Source organism: Pelecanus crispus, chromosome 4 (genome assembly GCF_030463565.1).
Source record: "Pelecanus crispus isolate bPelCri1 chromosome 4, bPelCri1.pri, whole genome shotgun sequence".
Classification (NCBI taxonomy): Eukaryota; Metazoa; Chordata; class Aves; order Pelecaniformes; family Pelecanidae; genus Pelecanus; species Pelecanus crispus.
This window is the reverse complement of record NC_134646.1, coordinates 30,248,953-30,265,614: the sequence shown is the minus strand read 5'-3', so window position 1 is coordinate 30,265,614 and position 16,662 is coordinate 30,248,953. Positions and strand designations below refer to the sequence as shown.

The window sequence follows — 16,662 nt, the reverse complement described above, 5'->3', positions numbered from 1 at the left end:
TGAAATACCTCAGGAACAATAATTTGATGAACTTAGTTGTAAAATCTTGGATTATTTGATTCACCACAACTTTTGGCTTTAAAACATCATATCCAATAAGCCTCCATTAATATGTTACTAGTCAAGTTCAATACAAAAACAAGGAGAAAGATTTTTTTTGTTGTTTACCTCTTTCTGCTGTATCTCAACAGTGTTCGGTAGAGACTGAAATTCTGATAGCTCGTTTATTTGTTTTTGTAGAAGTGCATTCTCTTTCAATGCTTTTTCTAGTTCTCCTTTTAAGTCAGCTGCCTTTTTTTCCAGCTCCACAAGAGACAGCAGATCTAGAGAATTAACAAATTTAGATTAGTAAGAGAGCGTGAGAGAAGAAAAGCATGTTTTAAATTAAGCAGAAGATTTATGATACATTCTGGATGTCATATCAGTATAATTCTAGAAACGTATATTTTACAATGGCCAACAATTAAAAGATGAAACTACTGGTCTGACTTCGGTCATCACTTGTTAGGTTGACACGCAATTTATCTTAGATTCTCCCAAAGAGCCTTCATTAACTTGACCGTCTTTGTGCAAAATACAAAATATTCCATAAGTTGCACTTTTCCAAATAGTTCAAGGAAGTGCTAAAGCAGTTACTATGTGCCAGCAGTACCAGATACTCCAATATTTTATATTGACAGAAACTCTAAGTATTTGAGAAAACAGAGCCAAAGTCTTCCCTATCCCCACACCATTATGGGGAAAAAGGGAAGAGAGGGCGAGAGGAAAAAAGCACCACCTGAAACAGTACCTTTTGGAACTTTACCCTCCATCAGTGAAGTTAGCCTTGTGTTTTCTTGAAATGCAGACTGCAACTCCTTCTGCAAGTCAGCTTGCATTTTTTTGTAACTGGCTTTTCCAGCTTCTATTTGGCTTTGATAGAATTGAATATCCTTTTGCATTTGCTTGTAATTATTTAAGAGTTCATTCTTCAGGAAAACAAAACAACATGCAATTCACATACAAAAGAAAAGCCTGTTTGCTTAACATTTAAATATTGCATCTGTCACATTTCCTGTTGTCCCTGAACACCTTTGGCCCTGATAAATATGGCACAATAAGTCACAATTTAACAATTGCATTCCTGTCAGTCCTATACCAAAACATACCACTAGGTCAGGGCCATAACTGTTTCTACTATTTTGTCTTTACTCCTTCAAAGCTCAAAGTAAGCTCCATCCCATTTCTCTGAGTTCACACCCCTTATTCTCTTTTGTTCTCTGGTAAAATTAGGTTTGGCATCTGATGTCCTAGTAACTCCCCCTCTCTGGTAAACCTAGAGCTAACCCACCCAGTCCTGTGGAAGAAGCTTCTATTTTCTTCTTATCTTTCTCCTGAAGACCCATTTTCTATGAATTCCATAATAAAAACATTAGTTGGAGCACGAGTCACTACCTTTCTCCAAATACTCTACCATATCTTGTCTTTTCAATTGCTGCCTTCGCTAGTCTGGGAGCAGATAGGCCCTTAGCATTTTGTACAGCTATAAATGCAGTTTAACAGGTACTTGCCATCTTGTCCTTCAGCTCCAAATTTTCAGTTCTGAGAAAAGCGGATTCTTTTTTGGCATCCAAGGCTATGGTTTCACTATCTAAGAGGGATTTATTCAGCTGCTGAATTTCCTCAATTAGCTTATCAGAATCTCCCTGAAAAAGAGATAAATGCTCAAAGAAATCCAAAAATATATAGCCATAATAAAGCAGGTGTGTTCATTATAAAGTGGTTAAAAAGGTAAATACAGGCTCAGAAAACATGGTAAGTTTATTGTAAAAGGAACAGTAGCAGGCTCGTTTGAGAGATGGGATAAAGAACAGCATTTCCCATAGCTTCACTTCAGAGTACTGCTGTATGATAATGAAGTAATTAGCATTTTAAGCTTTGTAAAAAAATTTTCCTAACATCTGTAGGGAAGCAGATTCCAATTATACTAAGGTTATACCTAAATTTAACCAACCTCCAACAAAACCAAAACTATCTCTAAGCCCAGCAGAAAACTCAGATTTACCACTGAAAAAGATGTGTCCTTTTTTTCTGCTCCTGCTTTCTGTAATTCTTCCACACGATTCTGTAATATCTTTATTTTGTTCTCTTTCTCTTTCAGCTGTTCCAATTTGGAGTTTATTTCTGCCTAAAAGTTGGAGAAAAGAGGGAGAAGGAAGATTCTAGTGCCCAGTTTGGTTTTTCAGGCAAGAATTTAACAAAAACCTGCTTTGTACATAGTAAGCGTTCATGGGTTTTAGGCATATCCTCCTTATAGCCGGTAAGACTAACTAGAGCCCAATGATGTCTAAGTTGTCCTCAGCAGATACGTTATGTCAAGATAAACAAACCAAGCATATTTCATACAAGTCTTATTGTATGTAAATTCATGGACAGGCTCACCTCAAGTTCCTCATTGTACACTTCAGCATTTGAAACTAGATTCTTTAAGTTGGTAATTTCATGCATTAGTTGTATCTGTGGAGCAAATTGAAGCAAAATTGCAGAGGATGTTAGAAAGCACCCGCACCAGTAGTTTTAGTTGCTAACACCATGAAAATAAGCAAGGTCTATCTTGTGTTTTCTTTTCTATTAGTGGGCAAACCATATATACACCCGCATATCTATTTAAACAGCTACAAAGCAGGTTGCTACATATTCTTTCAAATGGATGGATGAGATGCAAAGCTCTGTTTTAGTTTCCCATTAATTAGAAGGGATTCAAGTACAATTTAATCATCAATAGCTTGAGAAGCAAGAGCATCGTGATCAAAGCAATTAATGCAGAAATTGTACAGATATGACACTTCAAATTCTAGTCATGTTAAGCGGCTTTTTATGACACAGTGCAGATATTTATTATTTAATATATTCACTAACAAGAATGAGAAGGTGCCAAAACTGAGCTAAAGCAAGACATGAACACATTCACTGGCATCCTCTGAAAGGCAGCACAAGTAGAAGACTAGATAGAAAAGCACTTCTAAAGATTGAAGAACTCTTTTCTTTTGATCTTTGTTAGAAGAGCTTTACAATAAGCACTTATCTACAAGTACTTCTGTATAGTCACAAGCGTAGGCAAGGAGAAAATCCAATCTGTAAGTTTAAGATCAGTGAAAAGCTTTAAAACAAGCACTCTCCTGTGAGTATTTCTATATAGTTAGGAGTATAGTGAGAAGAAAATTCAATCTGTAATCTTAAAATCAGAGGATGGTTGTAGAAGATACGGTACAATACTACTGTCAGAAGTCATTTAGCATTATTATTAGAATACTAGAGTTTACCTGTATATATCTGTGGTGATTTAAACTGATGGATTTCAACTAATGTATTTAATGAAGTGTGTGACCTTTCAGTATTGCTGTAATTAATCTCCTACATGAGTGTCAACAAATGCTTACATTTTATAGACTGTCTTTAGCTACATATCTGAAAACATGAATCATTTAAAAAGCAATTCGTGTAATAGAAGCTACTTAAGAACATTGCATCTGTTTTTAGAGACAAAAACTTTGCAGGGAAAACTGTAACTGAGGATTTTTTGTTGGCTGATAAGAAAGATAGCACAAAGTCTAGCATACAAAGGGTCTTCTAAAAAGAATCTTAAATACAAGCTAAATCATAATCTATTATGGATCCATTTTGTTTAAGATCCATAAATCTTTGTAGGGAAGACAGTGGAAGTGAGAGGTGACCTTGTTAAATTGTAACCTGAAACAACAATGCAAAAGGATGTAACTTCAGCTCCAACCTTAGTTTCATGGTCAGAGGATATTAAACAGACTAGTGTGTACAAGTAATCTGCAGAGAAGGTGTCAAGAAAAATGGAATAATACATCCATGTCTCGGTACCTCAAGTTGTTGGTTTTGGCATTTTGTTTGTTTGGTGTTGGTTTTGTCTGGGGTTTTTTTGTTGTCGTTTGGTTGTTGGGTTTTTTGCACTGTGACTTATTTCACAGTCTAGCCCTAATAATACATATTTTAGGTTACAGAATCAGAGCACAAAACATTTGGACAAATAAGGTACATCTCCACTAACAGCACAAGGAGGTGAAGAGAACTGGAAGTCAGCATTTCCTATATCATAAGTTATCCAGTAGCTAGGGTTACCTTTTCTGACTTCCTGGCACAAAATACAATGCTTCAATTTTCCACAGACATTACTATTTACACTATCACTTTAAAATGTTATTACTAATTTAATAGTGTGTTAAAGTTAATGCTCACGTAGTTCAATGGATTACCAAAAGCCAGAGCTATCTTGGATTGTAAGCCAAGATGTTTTGCACAAGAAATATGTGAAATATGGTTTAGCAGCCACACTTGAACTTCAAAACAGTTCTAAAATGTATTTATGCAGCAAAACAATGGTCTCTTGCAGAAATCTAGACTGAAATTCAGATCATGCATATATAAAAATAATATATGGATACATATACACACACACAAATATATGTTTAACCAGACTTCAGTATGCTGCTCTCCAAAAATTTAAGTGTAGATTTTACACTCTGTGTAAATCCAGTTTAAATCCTGGGTTCATTCATTCTGTTGCTGAACAATCTGTTTGTGAATCAACATCCAAATATATGTACACTGAATAAACTCTAGAAAACATTTGAGCATAGAGAATTTTTATCTCTCTCTACTTATTTCAATGCACCTTACCTCATGATCTTTTTGTGTTTGTTTTTCCAGTGCTTCAAATTCATCCATTTCTATTTTTTCCTTCAGTTTCTCCTTCATTTCATTTATTTCTAATTTCAACTGCTCATTTTCCAACACTAGGTTATTAAAGTTAGCTTGCAGGACGTTTACCTCATTTACAGCAATATCCTGAAGAAGCAGCACAAGAAACTTTAATAGTTGTTGTTGGAATGTCAGTCTTATTTCTAGAAAATACAGAACAGACTTACCTTTTCTAGTGCTAATGCTTCACAGAGTTGCACAGATTCTTCAAAGTCTCTCTGAGTCTAGAAAAAGACTTGTTCTCAGTTAACTGATCTACACAGTCAAGCAAGTTTACTATTATATTCCTTGTTGCTTGTCTTTTCATGGCTAGTCCTGTTTAAATACCAAAGCTTACTGGATCATTCACCACAAAACCACAGAATCATAGAACCATCGTACAGCTTCAGAGATGACCAAGATACATACTTTCTAACCAGTTAGAATAATTCTTTAGACATACAGAAGAATATTGGTGTTCTACAGAAGAGAAAGGCTGATCTTACTGAGAAGCATGTGATGTATATGGAGTGCATTACACAACCAAAATAGATTGTGATGTTACCCAATTCATGTTAGGTCCAGCAGTCCATTCTACATCTGAAATTTGATCAGGAGCCATCAGATATTGGTTGTCATGTTCAGAATTCTCTAACATAGCTGAAAAGAAAGATGTATTAAAAAATACAGAGTTGCAGTAGATTTTAAACTGGACATCAAGAATTATTTTCTTATCAAAGATTTCTATCATATTGGAAACAATCATTCAATGGCAAAGATGTAGCACGCCAAGTAGGACTTCTGAATCTCATAATTTTCTCTTATGAAAGGGAACAACACTGAAGTCCAGTCCCTACATTTATGCTGACCGCTTTATCACAAGTTAATGAATACTACACCAAATCCAGAAAGTATACTGAATTACAAACCAGGAAAAGTGTTTAAGTGTCAAGGAAAGAACCACTCAATAGTATCCTTCAAGATTTAAAGAAAAAAGCACTACCCCCATACAGAAACCCCCCCGACAATCCACACAAGCAAAAAAAGCTTGACAGAAGGATAGGTAATAAGGCTGCAGGAAGATGCAATTCAGCAACTATACCGTCCAATTATTCTCTTGTCTTCAGTTCAACTTGCTTTGTCCCTCACTCCTCTAATAAGGCCTTGAATTTCTCTGTATCTCAGTCTGATCTTTGAGTAATGACTTCTCTATTCTTGTTGAAGATTTTGAAATTTCACACACACACCCTTCACCCCCCTCCTTTTTGTGGGGAAAAACAGTTTGGATGGATAGTCTGTGTTAAAGAACAACTTTGGCTACTTTTACAAAAAAAATGGGGTGTTGGGGCTAGGCTGCATGACAGAAGTATTTGTAGACCCTGCCTTTTACCTCACAGCACTTACCTTTGGTTTTAACAAATTAAAAGCTCAATATACAGATTTTGGTGGGGGGTAGAGGGGGGGGGGGGGCGGCAGAGGGGAAGGAAGTAATTTCCTTGGAAAGTGTGTACAGGGACATTTAGTTTTGTTGGGTTGTTGGCGGGGGGTTGGCTGGTTGGGTTTTTTTTTTTTAAATTTGTGCTATCAGAGAGTCAACTTACTCCCTTTGGGAAACTAAGTAATGCTTGCAGAGTTATGCAACAGGAATTTGCTACACATTACTTCACCTGCGATAGTAAGACTCATGCTCCCACTTTTTAAATAAAATTAATCTTATTTCCAGCACAAGAAATACCAGTATTATTGTGCTAAAACCACTTCCCTTTCAGGCAACATTCTTTGCTTGCAGACAAATGTAATTTCCTTATGGGCTACGGGTAACTCTTTCAAAACTTGGTTCATGGAACACAATTTGAGTAGTATAGTGCCAACTAAATGTAGCTTTCATATTGTTAACAGATTAAGTTGCTTTTTAACTTAGATTTATTAAAAAGGGATTATTTCTCATTTCAAGAAAAAATAAGGAAACTCTGCAAAACAGCTTTGAAAACACTTACAATCCTCCACATCTGGTAGCGCCGACAGAGACATTTTCATTTTTTTTGTTTCACTCAGCCTTGGTTTTTCAAAGTCTTCAAAATAGCTCACATTCGCCTGGTTTATTTTACCAGGAGCCCAAGTAACTCTTCTTCTTCTTTTGGCCTTTAAAAAAGTATTTACAGAAAGAATGATACAACCAAAGCACTAAGTAGAGAGTAGATGTTGCATTAGGCTAGTTCTGTAACAGTAGCAGCAGCTAGCTAGACAGTGTTTTGCAGTTTCTTCAAAATTAAACTACAGCATAACAGTTTGAAAGCAAGTCTCTGCAAACTGTTCATTGCAAGGCAACACTGAATCAATACTCACTCAGAAGTTATTTTAAAAGTTACCTCCTTAAAAATAAGAAAGATTATGTGAAAATTGCCTATCAAACTTATTCTTCATTGTCAATATAACCCTATATATTTAATACTACCTTTTGCAAAGTATTTCAGAGTTAAGTAAGATCTAGAACAGGGTGCTTACTTTAGGATTCTGTTTTGAGGAAAAGGAGGCAGAAGTCACCAGCATCTCAGTTAGGTTTCGTATCCTATCTTCCTGTACTTTTTGAAGAGAATTTTTCTCTTCCAACAGCTGGGCCAACTGGTCTTTTTCCATTGCATGAATTTGAGTCTTCGAAGACACCTTCCATAAAAAGAATATTAATCAAACTGACATTTTAAGAGCACAAACTACTCCTACAGAAGATAAACAATTACTGATATTTAAAAACAACTACACACATATATTCTTTTAAGTCTGAAGAGCCATCTTTAACAATGAAACTGACAATTTAGTCTACAATTTACCTGTAGACTTAGTATTTAAAGGGGTCAAAACTCCCCAAAATAGCCTCAGATTTTTCTAGGGACAAAAACACCCCAACATTCTTTCAAGTGTAACATAGCTTAAGAGGACCTTCCCATGGTGCCAGAAGCCTGAAGCCCTTTGAGAGCTACAATTCAATCATCAAATAACAGAAAGCTACTCTAATGCACGTGGTCTCTTAAAATTCTAAGTACTGAAAATTCATTGTTGTAAAGCAACTGCATTACAGTTGCTAGGGTTTTTTTGACAACTTTATCATAATCTTACAATACATTAGAGTAATTCAAAGTTCACATGGGATTTTCCAACAAACTCTTCTGTACTTAATTAAGTACTTCCTTCACTACCCACTATCTCAGGAGATGGTGAAAACACTTTCAGGTGCAAGTTTATACAGCACATTAATTCTCTTTAAAAATAAGAGGTCAGTTATTTTTCCTTAAACTTTTCCTATGGCTATTTTTTTATTTGGAAAAAAAAGAAGCAGCATCTTTTAGTCATTTAATTCACCAAAACAGCATGTTCAGAAATGTGATTTTCCTGTGCTTTATCCTTTTTTAGATTTACACTCTAACAAGACTTGCAAGATTGCTCCTCAACTCCATACATTTTTGGAGAAAGATGAACACATAAGGGACGACACTGTTTGGTGGGAAGTTACTATTCATTTTCTAAATGTATCTTCTGCCTATACATGAGATAACTTTTGCCAGTGATCTTACACAGTTGCAAATTCTTGCAATCAAACTGAAGTTAAACATCACTAAGGGGGAAAAATAGGAGTTAAGTTGGAATCTTTAATTGCAATGTAAGTAGTTATTGAATGTCAATTATTTTTTGATCTATGGCAATATTAAAGCGTACTATAAGGCACGACAAATTTCTATTTCTTCAATACATTAACCTACAGAAAGAAAGCAATTCAGTTAGTTGATCTCATTCAGTGTTAGCTTTCACACAGATATGTTGACTATCATCAGTCGTTCTAAACTTCACATCACCTTTTCAATTTTATTCTCTCAATAGAAGTGACAGATATCACTTTAAACAGTTTATTTACCCCTCCAAATTTAACTGGTTTTGGCTTAAAACAGAGTGTTTCCAAATAGCTATCAGTACTAAGGATAGATTAATTTTAATAAGTTTATTACATACTTCCTCCAGCTGCTTTTTCAAATCCAGAATTTCTTTGCGATACCTCTTCAGGAGGGCATCATCATCAAGTACCTCATTGACTTTTGGAGTATTCTTCATTCTTTTGGCTGTATTGGCAAACTGGAAGAATATTCTCTCATGGGCAATAGTTAGAGAACAAATATATCAAAAGACCTATTCTGTCTTTCATATCCCAATAGAATTAAAGTGACAGTTTATTAGATAAAGAGCAACATATAATAAAGGACACAAATATTTACATTTGCTTATTTTTCATGTTTTCTAAGCTTTGAAAAGGTTTTCTTTGCTTGATATTAATACCTAAAAAATGAAGCCTAATATTTAAGCAAAAATACACCAGGTTATTTTTTATTTACTAAAAAGCTCAAGAGACCACTAAAAAGGAAGACAATCCTACCTAAAGAATACAGTTCATGAATAGTTCAATTACCCTCCTTTCCTGTAGAACCTAACATCTTGTGTTAGCAAAGACTTGTAGTTCTAACTGTGTTTGGAAAAGGTAAATGAGAAAACAGAGGATCTGCACTCCTGCAAGAAGGAGCTTTGTTCCAACTGTCAGAAAGCTCTACTTAGACAACCTAGTACAAGACGACAACTGGGAAAAGATGCTGTGTACAAAACAAATATTTCAAGTTCCAAGTCCACAGAGGACATTTAGAAGATTCAAGTGACTACAGATCCAGCAGATTACATTTGCCACTCCTGCAACCTGTCTACAATGAATGAGTCAGAATAATGCTTGAAAACAGGCAAGAAGTTTTACCTGAAGAGTACTGAGTGTTTCATCAAAAGAAACAGGAGTAATTGTACAAATAATAACCGTCTTAGCATTTCCTCCAAGGGAGTTCTGCAGAATTCGAGTCAGCTTGCTGTCTCTGTAATTTATGAAGCTGATGAAGAGAGAAGGAAAAAAAAAAAATGAAGAAAGGATTCATATTTTTGTACAGAAAAAACACAGTAAATATCTTTCCTAGAGGTAATATGTTATTTGAAATAGTTACCTACATAAAATATGATTATATATCAAGGATTTTAATTTCTTAGTTTATTAGTGACTTCTCTTAAAACAGGTACACAAACACAAGTGCTTACCCAGAGGGGTCATCACAAAGTTTTTTGATAACTTGACCCAGAATGAACAAGCTCCGGTTTATATTGCAGCCTTCTTTCAGTCGGACACCTAAGTATCAGAGAGCAATTTTTTTTTTTTTTAAATTTTTTTAGTTTAAAACAACACTAAGATACCTTTTCAACCTGTCAAGATTTTGTGTTATGTTATGCTCAGAGGGATTATCCAAGAGTTAATTCTCAACTGCCACAACGTTCTATGACCCATCAGCAGCCAGTATCGAATCCTTTACAATAGCTGAAATGCATCACAAATAAACAATAATCTTTACAAAGTAAGTAGCTGGGCCCGTAAGAACTTTAATTTTGTTTCCTGTTTAAATTTTGCAAGTGCCCATATTTACATGTGTAAGTATACCAAACCAGCCTTAGATAAAACTTTTGGGTTAGTTATTCCTTTTAAGAGGGAATGTTAACTTGTGTTCCTCTCAGATCACTTCTTTTTGATAAAGGCATTTTTGTGCCACTTCATGCTGTCACTATTAACAATCAAGCTTCCTCTCAGCTAAAGAGCAAGCCATCTTTTCACTCTTCAGCTTTACATATGAGTCCCTACAAGCTTCTAATGATTTCTTTACTACAGATGAATCTTTACTGATTCATCTCCAGTCTATTAGTTCAGTGCATGACTGTTACTGGACCTGCTATTCTAGAAAAGCCATATTACTATCTAATTGTTTGCACTTTACAGCATTTTCAGTATTTTCCTGAGTAGATACTGCCTGACCAAAGGGAAGAGAGATTATTTCTAAACAATAAGTAGCACGATAGCACATAAGTCATATCATTTCCTTTCTATCATAGTCTCTCATAAGGGTTAATTAACAGAAGTGGCCATCAGGAGAGCCTCATTTGACACTCACCTTCAGATCCTGTTTGACTAGCTCTTTCACTGCCTGCCAGATCTACCAAGTTCTGCAAATTCATCAAATATTTCACAGGTTAGTTCTGAGGCAATTTAGTTTTAGATCCTCTTAATTCTAACCTCTGCTAAAAATTTCATAAACTAAAGTTACACTTAGAAAAAAGCAAGAGGTCTGTCATTATTGGAAGTAATCCATAGCTACTACACACATACCAACCAATACTTTCAAGGTACATAAGGACATGCAATAAGTTTATATGAGCTCTATTAATACCCCCCTGAACAGTATTTCCAGCTTGCCGTGCAATTCCCCCTACCCTCGGTAACAAAAAGATAAACATAGTTTCTCAATACAGAAGTGTTAACTACAGATTTGAGATGTATGAAGCTTCATAGAATCACAGATCATCTGGTCCAATCTTTCATGGGAAAGAGCCTAGATGAGATTATCTAGCACCCCGTCCCGAATCATCTGTAGGCCCATCATTGTGAGGATAAGGAAAGGACGATATTAAATACCAGAGGAAAAGCCTCACTCAATCTGGTTCAAAGTCAACTAGAACTTTATAGCATCCCATAATGATTTGCCTGAGCCAGTAGCCCTCACTTTAATTGGTTTCTGTTTCAGAAGGGTAAAATCCTGTACTAACTCCACCAAGCAGCAACAGACAAGAAAAGGCTAAAAAACCCCTCTATCTCCCCCCTGTTAGTAGAGGTTACTATAAAGTCAGTTGGAACAGAGACACAGGGCAGAGGGTGGGGGGTGGTGTAAGAAGAGTAGATCCCATGAGCTATGGCAAGGGAAAAAAAAAAAAAAAAAAAAGCAGGCAGGAGTTTGCTCAGATACCGCATGAGCAATGTTTACATTCAGGCCCCAAAGCTTTCTCACATGAAGCCAGAACTGAAACCTCTTTCCACAATGCAATTGACTTAATGCTATTCCCAATTCAGAATGAGAGTCCTCATGCAGATTTTAGCAGGCTTGAATGCTTTCATATTGATTTCATTCCTCCAGTTATTTGGATTCTTTTCTGAGAATCAAGGAAAAGGCTTCAGAAACCAAAACGCTCCCCTAGAGATCAGCAGTGTACTCCCCCCAGCTTAGGATATTTCATACACTAGTAATCCACCAAAGAGGTACTAAGTGTGGTTACTTTTGAAAAAATTAATCTTCTGGCGATTGCAGCTGTAGGCCACATGTTCTTTTAACAGCAACTAAATCTGAGGATAAGACAAACCTTAAGGTTACCCACTTTAGAATTTATTTCACTGGGCTTGTCAGTGGTCAGGAACTGTGTGTAGGGGTCAGGAACTTGTCAGTAGGGGACTCTTTTGTGTTTTACAAAACGCAAGAGCACTCTGACAATAGTTGTCCCTTACGCTCTTGGGAAGGGCATAACACTCTCCAGTCTATGAATTGTCTAGGAATTATTCCCATGTCAGAAGTCCCTGTGGTGGGAAGATATCCTCTAGATAACACCCCAGGAGTCTCCCTCTATACAGATGATCAGAAACACGATTTCTGCCTAAGAAACATCTGATAGAAGTTAACAACAAAGCATGCTTGTAACGTCATTATAAAGTACCATTCCTCTCTCAAACAAACAGTAACAGTAAATTCTCTACTTAATTGCCTATTTAATAACTTATTGGAGTACAGCTTACCAAGTGGGATACCATCACTGCTCCATCACAGTTTGCATTTGCAGGGTCACTTCGTTCTCTGCTTTCAATGATCTAGAAGAAGAGGGTGCAATAAAGTTTTTGTCACTTCAAAAATAATAAAACCCCTCCTAATAGTGAAACAGTTTTTACCATTCTGAAGATAGTGTGAGAACGGCTGCTGTGTTCATTCATTTTTGTTTCTCCATAATGGCGATTTTCTGTCAAAAAGCAATATTAGAATACTTTGCTTATATTCTGATAAACTGGAGATAAACAAAAAGTACAGTTTTAAAACTATCTGAAAAACATTGATTTCTGAACACAATCTAAGAGATACCCTGTGATTCTAGATATATCCGATTCATCAATGCTTTTTGAAGATAGCAGCTGCCACTGGCTAAACAACTTACTTTCTCCTTTTCTGATCCATTCCATAACTTGTTCTGGAGCAACCACCACCTCTTCAATCAGATCTTCTACATACGTATTCCTCTTAAGAACAAAAACAGTAATAAATTTTACTGAACTCTAAAACTCGCTTCAATACATTAAGTTAGCATTACCAGCAATTATGGTATTTATTCCAGCTTGCTTCCTTTTAAGAAGGAAGCAACATCAGTTGAATGTCTTTTCACTCTGAACACAAGGAATGGGGAAAGTTTAGATCTTTATCAGAACTGTAGCGTAAAGGCACAAGAATCAAACAGAGATCTAGAAAGTTTCCTAAAAATAAGACTGGTAAGGGAAATACACTTCTGGACATTTTCTGAGGGAATCCAGGAGCATATTTCTCAGTAAACATTGTAAGGCCATAACCATACAACTGGTAAGTCTACCTTCTTTCCAGGTTGCAAAAGCATTGATCATTTAGGGCATTGAAAGGAAAAAAAAAAAACCCAACCAACCTCCAAAAAACCAAAGCACCAATTTCTATTATTTGCTATAAAACTTAATGTAAAGAAACTGAAGATGACATTAACATATTTATTTTTCCCTACTGATCATCTTCCTGAATAGTTCTAGTCGATGGTTCCAGTAGAAGAAAAGTTTATCTACTTTGTAGATGATCTGAAGATGGTATTAAAGTAACTGTGTATCTGTTGAAGACTTCTAACACCTTGAGCTGGAGGCTTAATACCATGTTTGTAGAAGTTTTATTAGCTAGACAACTCCCAGGTATTCACTGTCAAAGTTAAATGAAATATACTATCCTGGAAAACTTAAGGGATTAAATCTACATCTACAGACACTTATAAAAATAAACTAGCAACAGCAAGCCAAACTTCACTGTTATTCTACTACATCAAGTGTCCTTCTGGTAATTCTGAAGATAACAATTACACAATTTGACACAGAAAAGTTTTCAACTAGATGCCTTTGAAGGCTGCTTTTTTTTTTTTTAAACTTCTTTTACTCCAAGCAGATTCAATACTTACACTGCATAACATCCACTTACATTAACATCCTCACGAATTCCCAGAGGCTTCTTTTTCCTGATATCACAAAGCAAATCTGTAATGGTTTCATTGTAGATTTCCATGTAAGAAACCCTTAGCAAGAATTCTCTATCTGGAATCTAATGTTCAAAGAACAAAAAAAAAAAAAAGGAAAAAGAGAGAGAGAAAACAAAAAGTAACGGACTAATCAATGAACACCTTTTAATGCAAGTATTCTGAACTCAAAGGTATATGTTTGGATATTGTTCCACATATTTTATTGCCCCCATCCTCTTTGCACATTAGCATCTACCAATATGGAATAATTTTTCTTCCATCCCACCTCTTTCCAGCCTCATTAATGGCATATCACCTTTAATAAATTATAGAAGATAACTGCCCTACAGAAGCATGACAATTGTCACCCCACTTAAATGCCCTTTCCATATCTAATTTCCTTCTGCTTAGGCTCTTTCTGTGTACCTGGCCTCCTTTCCTTGCTTGCTTAGATTTACATTGCTGGTGCTTCTCCTGCCTCCCCGGTAGAGAATACTGGGGTGAGGAAAGGCTGCACGATGGACTCGAGGACTACAGCACCATGGAAAGTTCTCTTGTCTTTAGTTACTTTTAACGTACTCTGCACCTCCTCAAAGGAGCAGTGACCATTTCACATACTGATAACAATTATCTGAAGTCCTCAAGGCAGAAGCAAGTGCTCTGCAGATGGTATTTTGGAAATCACTGTTTTAACTTACACCTTCTCCTTACTTCCTATTAGCATTGAGCAATTAGCCTACGATTCTTTTGAAAGCCTGAAATAAGTAAACTTAGTGTCATATTCTTCCCACTGAAAGTCTTTAACACTGGGTTTTTTTAAAGTTTTAAAATAGCAGAATAAAGAACAGAAAACATCACATTACCTTATATACCACAAGTAAGCATCTACTTATACTTGTAATCTAGGTTTCATATATTTGCAAATTTAACAACCCCCCCTCTGTTTTGTTCTGATTTGATTCCAACTAACAAAGTCCTATTTTTTTTTTTTTAACTCACTCATCTGTGCAAGGCTGGCAAAGCAACTGCAATATACAGTCCAATATAAATTCATTTGATAGAATCATACAATCGTTTAGGTTGGAAAAGACCTTTAAGATCATCCAGTCCAACCATTAGCCTAACACTAACAAGTCCACCACTAAACCAATTAAGGGTAATGATTAACTTCATGTTTCCTGGCTTGGTGGCTGGATTTTTTTTTAATGAAAGTAAAACTAGAAATCATTAAGGTTGGAAAGGACCTCTAAAATCATCAGTCCAACCATCAACCCAACACCACCATGCCTACTAAACCACATCCCAAAATGCCATGTCTACACGTTTTTTTGAACACTTCCAGGGATGGTGACTCCACCACCTCTCTGGGTAGCCTGTTCCAATGCTTGACTACCCTTTCTGTGAAGAAATTTCTCCTAATATCCAATCTAAACCTCCCCTGACACAGCTTGAGCCCATTTCCTCTCGTCCTATCACTAACTACTTGGGAGAAGAGACCAACACCCACCTCGCTACAACCTCCTTTCAGGTAGTTGTAGAGAGCAATTCCCTTCATAAGCTCCTTGACATGAAAATTAATTTTTCTGTAACAATCTGTAATTTTTCTGTAACAATCACAAATATTAGTAGTCCTTTCAGTCACTTCAATTTAATGGAATTGCTCACCTCACAAATAATTTTGAAAACATGTTGAATTGCCTTAGGGATAATGCCCACAGAATCTTCATTTCCCATCATTGTGTATGTCTTCCCTGAAGCAGTCTGTCCATAAGCAAAAATTGTGCCTAGAAAGATGGTTAAATATTACTAATTACTTATGAAATACATTACAAACAGGATTTAAATGCAGTTTTAAAACTTACCATTATAACCTTGCACAGCTGACTGTATAATTGGAACAGCTACACCTTCATATAACTGCTGAGTGTTGTCACTTGAATGAAAGACACGATCTTAAAAAAAAAAAATAAAATAAAGCATGTAAATCCATTGTATTGCAAGTCAAAAACAAGCTGTCATCTTATTCAGTATTGCTGACTTCAAATCCAATAAATAGGCATCAGATTGTTTGTAGGATAATTCAAATATAAAATGTAACTGTGACACTACTAATGCAGACATTTTTTTTTTTTTTAAAAAAAAAGAAGCATTAAACCCAGAACCAAGAAAGATACAATGAACAGACAAGTCAAAAAAACTAACAGGTTTTTTTGGTGGTTTTTTTTTTTTTTTTTTTTTTTTTTTTGTAACTAAAACCATGGCTAGTTTATCTGAGGATTGCAAGCCTGACAAGGCAGGCTACTTGTTAAACTCCTAGCTTGGGGCATGCTTTTATTGAATCTATAATTTGGGAAAAATCTTTGTAGTGGCTACATTCATATTAACAAGTAGAGAGGATCACTAAGAAGATCCTCAAAGTGAGGCAGTTAGTTATGAGGATCTAACATCCCATGCTGGTTTTGGCTGGGATAAAGTTAGTTTTCTTCACAGTAGCTGGTATAGTGCTATGTTTTGGATTTGTGCTGGAAACAGTGTTGATAACACAGGGATGTTTTAGTTACTGCTGAGCAGTGCTTACACAGAGTCAAGGCCTTTTCTGCTCCTCACCCCACCCCACCAGCGAGCAGGCTGAGGGTGCACAAGAAGCTGGGCGGGGAAACAGCTGGGACAGCTGACCCCAACTGACCAAAGGGATATTGCATGACATGTGATGTCACGCTCAGCATATAAAGCTGGAGGAAG

General features: G+C 36.0%; 1 protein-coding gene across 1 annotated transcript in view; it reads right to left on the bottom strand.

The window, feature by feature from the left end:
- The window catches only part of CENPE (centromere protein E), a 39,807-nt gene that overhangs the window by 21,973 nt on the left and 1,172 nt on the right, over positions 1-16,662 (bottom strand). Inside the window, exons 3-22 of the mRNA XM_075709307.1 lie at positions 15,783-15,872; positions 15,586-15,704; positions 13,884-14,003; positions 12,838-12,919; positions 12,578-12,645; positions 12,428-12,499; positions 10,761-10,812; positions 9,862-9,949; positions 9,533-9,659; positions 8,749-8,868; positions 7,252-7,410; positions 6,744-6,888; positions 5,312-5,406; positions 4,935-4,991; positions 4,687-4,854; positions 2,422-2,496; positions 2,045-2,167; positions 1,551-1,685; positions 791-968; positions 169-323 (exon numbers count right to left, since the gene is read on the bottom strand). Coding sequence (XP_075565422.1) covers positions 169-323; positions 791-968; positions 1,551-1,685; positions 2,045-2,167; positions 2,422-2,496; positions 4,687-4,854; positions 4,935-4,991; positions 5,312-5,406; positions 6,744-6,888; positions 7,252-7,410; positions 8,749-8,868; positions 9,533-9,659; positions 9,862-9,949; positions 10,761-10,812; positions 12,428-12,499; positions 12,578-12,645; positions 12,838-12,919; positions 13,884-14,003; positions 15,586-15,704; positions 15,783-15,872 — 2,228 coding nt within the window. The remainder of the gene's footprint in view (positions 1-168; positions 324-790; positions 969-1,550; positions 1,686-2,044; positions 2,168-2,421; positions 2,497-4,686; positions 4,855-4,934; positions 4,992-5,311; positions 5,407-6,743; positions 6,889-7,251; positions 7,411-8,748; positions 8,869-9,532; positions 9,660-9,861; positions 9,950-10,760; positions 10,813-12,427; positions 12,500-12,577; positions 12,646-12,837; positions 12,920-13,883; positions 14,004-15,585; positions 15,705-15,782; positions 15,873-16,662) is intronic.